This window comes from Ranitomeya variabilis, chromosome 7 (genome assembly GCF_051348905.1).
Source record: "Ranitomeya variabilis isolate aRanVar5 chromosome 7, aRanVar5.hap1, whole genome shotgun sequence".
Lineage (NCBI taxonomy): Eukaryota > Metazoa > Chordata > Amphibia > Anura > Dendrobatidae > Ranitomeya > Ranitomeya variabilis.
The window spans coordinates 43,992,486-44,003,807 of record NC_135238.1 but is presented as its reverse complement, the minus strand read 5'-3'; the positions used below and the strand labels follow the sequence as shown (position 1 = coordinate 44,003,807).

Here is an 11,322-nt window from a genome sequence, read left to right as displayed (position 1 = left end):
TCAGAATATGCTAAATGCTGCTGAGGACCGGAAATAAATTGTCAGTGAGATCTGAATTATTTAGTGCAGGTCTACTGGTGAGGACTTTGCTGCAGATTGTTTCCCCAACAAATTGCAATGTGTGAACAGACCCCGAGCTTTAGAAATAAAAATTCAACCCATAGTTCTCAAACAGTTTTATTAAAAACAAATAAATAAGTCTTAACAAAAGGAGAAAAATATACATATATTTATACATACAAGTCTAACAATAAACTTTACAAACCAATATGTACAACTAAGGCTACTTTCACACTTCCGTCGGTACGGGGCCGTCGCAAACTGTCGGACGTTGTGCTAAATTTAGCACAACGTGGGCATTCGCTGCCCATTGTGATGAGCGGGGAGGAGGGGGCAGAGTTCCAGCCACGCTTGCGCGGTCAGAAATGGCAGACAAATCGCACAAAAAAATGTTACACTGAACTTTTTTTGTGCATCGCGTCCGCCAAAACACGACGGATCTGTCGCATGACTGATGCGACGTGTGCCCATCCGTTGCTAATACAAGTCTATGGGCACAAAAACGCATCCTGCAAGCACATTTGCAGGATCCGTTTTTTGCCCATAACGACGGATTGCGACGGAGCCCAGAAGACGGAAATGTGAAAGTAGCCTAAGCCACGTTAGCGATATGTAACAAAAAGCACAGGAGTGACGGCTTCCCCAACACAGCCCCCAACATGCAGCCTCACGAGAGCGACATCCCCACCTCCCAACACAGGAGAATTACAAATGTAAAGAAAATCCAGCTTCTTGGAAATTGCTACATTTATTGGAATAGAGATAAAAAATGAAAACGTGCTAAATTGCAGAGACAGCATAGAAACGCGCATTTCAGACACACATGGCCTCGTGTTGCTATGCTCTCTGCAAATTAACACATTTTCATTTTTCATCTCTTTTCCACTAAATTGTTTCATTTCCTATCAGCTGGACTTTCTTCAGATTTTATTTACATTTGGTCCCAGGGACTCTGCTTCTGAGCTCCGGTAAGCTGTTTTTTTTCTATTCTGTGTACACGGGAGTTACATCACCCCATTCACTTTACAGCAAACCAGTATGTATGATCCCCCCCACAACCCCTCATCATCCTCCCATCCCCAACACAGCCCCTCATCATCCCCCACACACGGCCCCTCATCATCCTTCCATTCCCCACAGCCCCTCATCATCCCCCCACACACGGCCCCTCATCATCCTTCCATTCCCCACAGCCCCTCATCATCTTCCTTTTGCTCAATTGACACCAACCCCTTTCCACATTACATCCTCAGCGCATCACACCGAGTCCTGATCCCAATTCCCTTGTACAAGGGTCCACGGTGCAGCCCTTCGGTCTTCTCCTCACTCGGCTCCATGCTGCAGCCCCTCGGTCCTCTCCTCACACGGCTCCATGCTGCAGCCCCTCGGTCCTCTCCTCACACGGCTCCATGCTGCAGCCCCTCGGTCCTCTCCTCACACGGCTCCATGCTGCAGCCCCTCGGTCCTCTCCTCACACGGCTCCGTGCTGCAGCCCCTCGGTCCTCTCCTCACACGGCTCCGTGCTGCGGCTCCTCGGTCCTCTCCTCACACGGCTCCATGCTGCGGCCCCTCGGTCCTCTCCTCACACGGCTCCATGCTGCGGCCCCTCGGTCCTCTCCTCACACGGCTCCATGCTGCGGCTCCTCGATCCTCTCCTCACACGGCTCCGTGCTGCGGCCCCTCGGTCCTCTCCTCACACGGCTCCGTGCTGCGGCCCCTCGGTCCTCTCCTCACACGGCTCCATGCTGCGGCCCCTCGGTCCTCTCCTCACACGGCTCCATGCTGCGGCCCCTCGGTCCTCTCCTCACACGGCTCCGTGCTGTGGCTCCTCGGTCCTCTCCTCACAGGGCTCCATGCTGCAGCTCCTCGATCCTCTCCTCACACGGCTCCGTGCTGCGGCCCCTCGGTCCTCTCCTCACACGGCTCCGTGCTGCGGCCCCTCGGTCCTCTCCTCACACGACTCCATGCTGCAGCTCCTCGGTCCTCTCCTCACACGACTCCATGCTGCAGCCCCTCGGTCCTCTCCTCACAGGGCTCCATGCTGCAGCCCCTCAGTCCTCTCCTCACACGGCTCCATTCTGCAGCCCCTCGGTCCTCTCCTCACACGGCTCCATGCTGCAGCTCCTCGGTCCTCTCTTCACACGACTCCATGCTGCAGCCCCTCGGTCCTCTCCTCACAGGGCTCCATGCTGCAGCTCCTCGGTCCTCTCCTCACACGGCTCCATGCTGCAGCCCCTCGGTCCTCTCCTCACACGACTCCATGCTGCAGCCCCTCGGTCCTCTCCTCACACTGGCTCCGTGCTGCGGCCCCTCGGTCCTCTCCTCACACGGCTCCATGCCGCAGCCCCTCGGTCCTCTCCTCACACGGCTCCATGCTGCAGCTCCTCGGTCCTCTCCTCACACGGCTCCATGCTGCAGGTCCTCTCCTCACACGGCTCCATGCTGCAGCTCCTCGGTCCTCTCTTTACACGACTCCATGCTGCAGCCCCTCGGTCCTCTCCTCACAGGGCTCCATGCTGCAGCTCCTCGGTCCTCTCCTCACACGGCTCCATGCTGCAGCCCCTCGGTCCTCTCCTCACACGACTCCATGCTGCAGCCCCTCGGTCCTCTCCTCACACTGGCTCCGTGCTGCGGCCCCTCGGTCCTCTCCTCACACGGCTCCATGCCGCAGCCCCTCGGTCCTCTCCTCACACGGCTCCATGCTGCAGCCCCTCGGTCCTCTCCTCACACGACTCCATGCTGCAGCCCCTCGGTCCTCTCCTCACACTGGCTCCGTGCTGCGGCCCCTCGGTCCTCTCCTCACACGGCTCCATGCCGCAGCCCCTCGGTCCTCTCCTCACACTGGCTCCGTGCTGCAGCCCCTCGGTCCTCTCCTCACACGGCTCCATGCTGCAGCCCCTTGGTCCTCTCCTCACACGGCTCCATGCTGCGGCCCCTCGGTCCTCTCCTCACACGGCTCCATGCTGCAGCTCCTCGGTCCTCTCCTCACACGGCTCCATGCTGCAGCCCCTCGGTCCTCTCCTCACACGGCTCCGTGCTGCAGCCCCTCGGTCCTCTCCTCACACGGCTCCATGCTGCAGCTCCTCGGTCCTCTCCTCACATGGCTCCATGCTGCAGCTCCTCGGTCCTCTCCTCACACGGCTCCATGCTGCGGCCCCTCGGTCCTCTGCTCACACGGCTCCATGCTGCGGCCCCTCGGTCCTCTCCTCACACGGCTCCGTGCTGCAGCCCCTCGGTCCTCTCCTCACTTCTCTTCTTCTCCACCAGCAGCTTCCTGTTATCGGATCTTCATTGGACTGAAGGAGGCTCCGCCCTTTCCGGTGATGTCATGATCCAAGGAATCACTCCTCCCCCTCAAGAAATCAACTCCAGTGTAGACGCTGCCATGTTGGTACACCCAGGCCGGTTCACGTTGTTACCGAATACCGAGGTGTGAATGGCGTTTTCTGTGCGTTACTTTGCTGGAGACCAATTCATTGTACAATCAGCCGGACCGTGTTCTGCATCATGGCGCCGAGTGCGCGGTCCCTGCCCCCCCCCCAGAGTGCGGTCCCTGCCCCCCCCCCAGAGTGCGGTCCCTGCCCCCCCCCCAGAGTGCGGTCCCTGCCCCCCCCCCAGAGTGCGCGGTCCCTGCCCCCCTGCCCCCCCCCCAGAGTGCGGTCCCTGCCCCCCCCCCCAGAGTGCACGGTCGCTGCCCCCCCCCCAGAGTGCGCGGTCCCTGCCCCCCCCCCAGAGTGCGGTCCCTGCCCCCCCCCCCCCAGAGTGCACGGTCGCTGCCCCCCCCCCAGAGTGCGGTCCCTGCCCCCCCCCCAGAGTGCGGTCCCTGCCCCCCCCCCAGAGTGCGGTCCCTGCCCCCCCCCCCAGAGTGCGGTCCCTGCCCCCCCCCCAGAGTGCAGTCCCTGCCCTCCCCCCCCAGAGTGCGCGGTCGCCGCCCTCCCCCCCCCCCCAGTGTACGGCTGCCCGTAGTGACTGTGAGCACAACATGGCGCGCTGTCTCCCCCGCCGGGATTGTGGTCGCCCTAATGTCAGTGGGCCGGGAGCTGCTCCTGGTACAGGCGGATGCCGGCAGTGTAGCACAGCTGACCTCTGCAGCTCCTGAGGCCGCGCCCGACGTGTCCATGATTTGTTTATTCTACAATTCTTATTTTTAGGGCTAAACCTCGGTCTCTCGGGCTCACACAACTCACTTGTTGCTTCATTTATTTTTTTGTTTTTTAATTGAGCAAAACCCCCCTAATATTTCCATCTTCTTGTGTGTGTTACCTTTGGCCACTAGATGGCGGCACATACACTGCAGGCGGATTACCCGCTCGCTTTACTGCCTGCTGTGACAGCATTTCTTTTGTGTTTATGATCCCAGTTTCGGTCTTCACGTGGCCCCGACGTTCTGCTCTCCTATTTGTATTGCAGGAGCCTCGACGTGCAGGTTACACACTTCTCTTTCCACCTGTTGCAAGGCCCAAAACATCCGGTGGAGAATCTCCTGATAGACAACCTCACCCAGCGTGGCTCAGCTGTCCCCGGGACCGCAGCCGGCAGCTCCGGGTGGAGTTACAGTTGGATCGAGCCTGTCACATCGGCTACATTGATATAGGTGCCGCAGTTGGAGCAGATCTTGGTGTTCCAGCTTGTGTGTGACTGGGTGTCTCTGCTCTCATGTGTTGTGTCCGCCCCCGTGAACAGGAAACAGTGGTTCGGCCTTCCTACAGATCGACGTGGGACGTTCCATCTGGACTCTGGATAAGGGGTTCACCACTCTCCTCCCCACGACCACGCTGATGCCACCGGCAGACGCCAGACTGATGAAGAACCACAGAGGGGTCCGGATGTTCAAAGAGGGTAAAGGAAAATGGTGACAACAGCTCTAGATGTGGCTGGTGCAGAAAATGTAATTTTTTATTTATTGCAGCTTTAGGTGTGACTGTAGTACAGCAACATGTAAAAGTTTGTGCACCCCTGGTCAAAATTACTGTTATTGTGAACAGTGCTGGCCAAAAGACACGAGAGCTCCTCACAATGCATGGAGGTCTCCACCCTAAGTCTAACACCCAAAGATTGTACGCCAGCAGAAAGGAGGGTGGTCGAGGCCTGATAAGCATCCAAGCCACCATCACGGATGAAACCAGGAGTATCCAGGAATACAGCAGGAGAATGGCTCCAAACGATGAGATGCTGAGAGAGCCTAAGGCAGCAACAGATCTGGAAGGAGCAGGACCATGAAGCACCATGGCAAGACAAGCCGCTGCATGGGACGTACCATCGACAGATAATGGAGGCGGCTGACATGGAGAAATCCTACCAATGGCTGGAGAAAGCTGGACTCCGAGACAGAGGCACTGATCATAGCGGCAAAAGAGCGAGCACCAAGGACCAGATCCATAGAAGCCGGAATCTACAAGACAAGACCCAAGGTGCAGACTATGCAAAGAAACCTCAGAAATCGTCCAACACACAATGGCAGGATGCGAAATGCAGGAACAGCGTCTACCGAACGCCACAACCAAGGAGCGGGAACTGTATACAGGAACATCTGCACAGCGTATGGGCTAAGTCCAGGTGGGAGACCCCAGAGAAATGGTGGAGAATGAAGGGGCTAAAATCCTGTGGGATCTAAAGATCCAGATGGATAAGCAGGTGTTGGCTAACCAACCAGACGTGATAGTAGACAAGGAGCAGAGGACAGCAATGATAATAGATGAGGCAGCAACATCAGAAAGAAGGAATATGAGAAGCTGGAGAAACACCAGGGCCTCAGAGGAGAACTGGAGAAGGTGTGGAGGCAACAGTGATTCCAGTGGTGATCGTAGCACGTGGAGCAGTGACCCCTAAGAGGAAGGATGGCTGCAACAGATCCCAGGAGCAACATCTGAGCTCTGTCCAGAAAAGCGCAATGCTGGGAACAGCTAAGATCCTGCGCAGAACCCTCAAACTCCCAGGAGGACTCGAGAATGAGGAAGGACAACAAAGACCACCCCCATTTGGGGTGAGAAGGAAAATTCTATCTATCTATCTATATCTCGTATGTACTTGAGTATAAGCCAACACTGGGAAAACTTATTGACTCGAGTATAAGCCTGGGATGTGAAATGCAGCAGCTACTGGTAAATGTCAAAAATAAAAATAGATACCAATAAAAGTAAAATTAATTGAGACATCAGTAGGTTAAGTGTTTTTGAATGTCCATATTAAATCAGGAGCCCCATATAATGCTCCATACAGTTCATGATGGCCCCATAAGATGCTCCATATTAAAATATGCCCCATACAATGCTGCACAAATGTGGATTATGGCCCCATAAGATGCTCCATACAGACATTTGCCCCATATGCTGTTGCTGCGATTAAAAGAATAAAAAAATCGCATACTCACCTCTCAGGCCCTCGGCACTTGCTATATTCACCTGCTCCCCATTCCACCGCCGACCGCCGCTGTGTCTTCCCCATCCTGTGCACTGATGTTCAGGCAGAGGGCGGCGCGCACTAATTGCGTCACCGCACCCTCTGACCTGAGTGTCAGTGTAGAGGAGGCAGCGGCGCCGACGGTGGAACGGGGAGCAGGTGAATATAGCGCACTGCGTTATATCACCTGCTCCTGGCGCGGTCCCTGCACGTCTGTACCCCGGCAGCTTCTTCCTGTAGTGAGCTTTCACATGGTACCCCTCATTACAGTAATGAATATGCGGCTCCACCCCTATGGGAGTGGAGTCGGGTCCATATTCATTACTGTAGTGAGCGGTACCATGTGACCGCTCACTACAGAAACAAGCTGTCGGGGGGGAAAAAAACGTGCAGGGACCGTGCCAGGAGCAGTATTATTACAAAGCTCCGCTCCCCCTCCCCTGCCGACCCTTGGGTATGACTCGAGTATAAGCCGAGAGGGTTACTTTCAGCCAAAAAAAGTGGGCTGAAAATCTCGGCTTATACTCGAGTATATACAGTAATTTCATCTTTTAGATTTTCAAAATTACTTAAAGGACAACTGGCTGATGCCAAGGTTTGTGCACCCTTGGATATATGTGTGCTCAGATAACTTTGACCCAGGTTTCAGACCTTAATTAGCCTGTTAAGGTTATGGCTTCTTCACTATAATTGTTAGGAAAGGCCGATGATGGAAATTTCCCAGCTTTATAAAAACCCAGCCTCCTCTAACCAAAAAACAGCAGCTTTGAATTCTTCTAAGCGGCTGCCTAGCATTCTGAAAAGGAAAATGGTGGAGCCCACAAAGCAGGAGAAGGCTATAAGAAGATAGAAAAGCGTTTCCATGTTGCCTTTTCCTCATTTAGTAATGTAGTTAAAAAATGGCAGTTACCAGAAACAGTGGAGGTCAAGATAAGGTCTGGAAGACCAAGGAAAATTTCATCAAGAGCTGCTCATAGGATTGGTAGAGAAGCAAATCAGAACTCCCACTTGGCTGCAAAAGACCTTCAGAAAGATTGAGCAGACTCTGGAGTTGTGGTACATTGTTCTACTGTTCAGAGACACCTGCACAAATATGACCTTCATGGAAGAGTCATCAGGGGAAAACCTCTCCTGCATCCAATCAATGGAATTCAGCTTTAGAAGTCTGCAAAGAACATCTAAACAAGCCTGATGCATTTTGGAAACAAGTCCTGTGGACCGATGAGGATAAAATAGAACTCTGTGGCCACAATGATAAAAGGTGGAGAAAAAAGGGCACAGAATGTCAGGAAAATAACATCTCGCCAACCATTAAGCATGGGGGAGGATCATTCTTTGCACTGTGTTGCAGCCAATAGCTTGGGGAAAATTTCAAGGGTAGAGTGAAGAATGGATTCAATGAAATTTCAACAAATTCTTGAAAAAAACATCTGTAAAAAAGCTGAAGGTGAAAAGAGGAAGAGGATGGCTGCTACATATGGAGAATGGTCCTAAACACACGTCACAATCCACAATAGACCTGAAAAGGGGCAAACTGAAGGTTTTACAATGGCCCTCACAGTCCCCTGATCTCAGCATCATTGAAAATCTGTGGCGAAACCTCAAAATAGCAGAGGAAGCAAAACGCCCCAGGAATCTCACAGAACTGGAGGAATTCTACAAGGAAGAACGGAGGAAAATCCCTCACACAAGAACTGAAAGACTCGTGTCTGGATACAGAAAGCGTTTACAGGCTGATACTTGTACTAACCATGCAGGGTGCACAAACTTTTTCATCTGCTCATTTTCCTTTTTGTAATTTTTAAAATGTAAACGATGAAAAAAATATATATTTTTATTGCCTAAAACACCAAGGAGAGGCGACATCTGTAACTTTAGGCCTTTTACAGATCATTTCATCTTCAGCTCTCTTCACTGTTCACAATAACAGTGATTCTGACCAGCAGGGGATAAACGGTTACATGCCACTGTAGATGTGAGTGGAGCATAATGTGTGAATTTACAGACTGCAGCTCTGGAGGTGGCTGGAGTATATGCATATTTTCAGTGGATGCAGCTCTGGAGGTGGCTGGAGTATATGAATATTATCTGTGGATGCAGCCCTGGAGGTGGCTGGAGTATATGAATATTTTCTGTGGATGCAGCTCCGGAGGTGGCTGGAGTATATGAATATTATCTGTGGATGCAGCTCTGGTGACTGGAGTATATGAATATTTTCTGTGGATGCAGCTCTGGTGGTGGCTGGAGTATATGAATAATTTCTGTGGATGCAGCTCCGGAGGTGACTGGAGTGTGTGCTGCTCTGGGGGGACTGCAGGTTTTTCTGTAGAGCAGACTCCCCTCGGCAGGAGACTTCCTCGCAGGAGCCGCCCTGGAGAAGTGGGACCGTGTCACCTGCACGCAGCCCTTCAACAAGCAGGAGCAGTTCGGTCTGTCGTTCATCCGCGTCCTCTCCACCCCGGATGAAGAGGATGAGGAGCGGCTCGAAGGCTCTGGGGTACGTCGTGTGGTGTAGGAAGGACGACCCGGCTACTTCCCTCATTAATGACATCATGGAACTACATCTCCCAGCATGCCTTTTGTTTCCAGAGGGGCTGACACATCTGACCCCGGATGATGGATCTCCCTCCGTAGGAGGAGACTGAATCCACTGCAGGGGACTGTAGATCCTCCGTCCCCCTCCGTTGTGCTCTCAGCAGCGGCCCCCCTCCGTTGTGCTCTCGGCAGCGGCCCCCCTCCGTTGTGCTCTCGGCGGCGGCCCCCCTCCGCTGTGCTCTCGGCAGCGGCCCCCCTCCGTTGTGCTCTCGGCAGCGGCCCCCCTCCGTTGTGCTCTCGGCAGCGGCCACCCTCCGTTGTGCTCTCGGCAGCGGCCACCCTCCGTTGTGCTCTCGGCAGCGCTGCCGTTAGTCGAGCTCCAGGCCGTCTGTTACCCATCACTGCTCTTTTTCCCTTACAGGGCGGCCGCTCCTGTCCAGTCTCTCCCCTACACTCCGGAGAGCAGCCCACCCTGGACGCTCAGGACCCCGAGGCCCGGTACGTACCCGCTGGGCGCATTCTCACCCGCTCCTGGGATCTCGCGGTCTGTGGGTGCAGTCAGCAGCGTCCCTTCTGGTGCTCTGTCCCTCCACCATTCTTTACACTGCAGCTCTTCTACAGTGTTGTACAGCCGGACTCATTGATCTCAGGTTCGTTGCTTTGCTGGAGAGGGCGGTTACTGCACCTTTGGTCTGAGCTCTGATTAATCTCAGCCACCTGTGAGCTGTTATTTCTGGGGGTCCTGGGATTTAATCCTCTGCCCCCTCATGTCGTGTCTGTACCTGTAGGAGTCAGAAGCTGCGAGACAAGCTGCAGAGCGTGGCCTCCCCTCCCCCGGCCTCCATGAGCCGCTCCGCGCGCATGCTTCTGCTGTCTGCAGCCAAGTCCCGAAAACGCCGCCCTCCAATTACTGCCGTTCCGAGCCCCTCCATCCCGCCATGTGGGGACCGTGGCAGCCAGCAGGGGGACAGCCCGGTGTCCTCCGGTAAGTATCCGCCTGTGGAGGACTGACATCTGGGGGATCAGTGGGACCCCCACAACACCTTTCTGGCACATTAGATCAGAAGGGAACGGCCCCTTTAAATTCAGACATTTTTGCAAACTTCTGTTTTCCCGCTGCAGTGACCCCATCACAGCTCCCACCTCCCGGCTTTTATACAGGGGTCTGCCCGATCATTTACGTTACCGTAACCCTCCATTTTCTGGCTGCTCCCGCAGGATCTTGTCCCGAGACCCCCATGACGAGACTCCACCCATCAAAGAAGGAACACGAGACCCCTAATTGCCGACTGAAAATGGAGGAGGCCCGAAGAAGGTAGGACGTCTCCAGAGACCCCTAGGGCTCTAACACCCCCAATGTGACAAGCTCCTAAAGGGGTCTCCATCCACAGCACGTCACCTCCCCGGCCCCCCGTACTGTCCGGGTGTTCACACATCAGTCATAGGACGTAATTCATGGCTTCCCCCATAGCTCTGTTCTGACGGAGAATCTCGGGATCTTTGGGGGTCCGGGCGATTAGGGGCTGATTACAATATAAGAAATAGGAAGGACTGGTGGCGCTGATGTGGCTAATAAGCCCAATGTTTAAGCACATAATTATTTTTGGATCTTTTATTGATAACAATTCTATAATATAATTCAGCTCCTAATATAATTCACCCCCATAGGCAGCTTCTATAGTATAATGCAACCTCATAGGCAGCCTCTATAGCATAATGCACCCGCCATAGGCAGACTCTAAAGTGTAATGCACCCCCCGTAGTCAGACTCCATAGTATAATGCACCCCCCGAAGGCAGACTCTATAGTATAATGTACCTCCCATAAGGAGACTATAGTATAATGCAGCCCCTAATATAATGCACCCCCATAGGCACCCTCTATAGCATAATGCACCCGCCATAGGCAGCCTCTATAGGCAGACTCTATAGTATAATGCACCCCCATAGGCCGACTCAGTAGTATAATGCATCCCCCATAGGCAGACTCTATAGTATAATGCAGACTCTATAGTGTAAGGCAGCCCCTAATATAATGCCCCCCCCCCCATAGGCAGCCTCTATAGTATAATGTAGGCCCATAGGCAGCCTCTATAGTATAATGCACCCCCACAGGCAGCCTTTATAGTATAATGCAGCCCCAAACGCAGCCTTTATAGTATAATGCATCCCATAGGCAGCCTCTATAATATAATGCACCGCCACAGGCAGCCTCTATAGTATAATTCAGCCCCTAATATAATGCACCTCCAAAGGCAGCTTCTATAATATAATGCACCCCCTAGTATAATGTAATATAATGCTCCCCCATAGGCAGCCTCTATAGTAT

General features: G+C 53.7%; 1 protein-coding gene across 1 annotated transcript; it reads left to right on the top strand.

Annotated features, from left to right (window-relative positions):
* The first annotated feature begins 719 nt into the window (after window positions 1-719).
* On the top strand, window positions 720-10,313 carry LOC143786204 (uncharacterized). The gene is made up of 9 exons (XM_077275492.1): window positions 720-773; window positions 970-1,028; window positions 3,328-3,490; window positions 4,471-4,654; window positions 4,744-4,899; window positions 8,808-8,956; window positions 9,416-9,492; window positions 9,783-9,979; window positions 10,213-10,313. Exons 1-9 carry the CDS (start codon window positions 720-722, stop codon window positions 10,311-10,313), a joined length of 1,140 nt encoding a protein of 379 aa, XP_077131607.1.
* The last annotated feature ends 1,009 nt before the right edge of the window (window positions 10,314-11,322 follow it).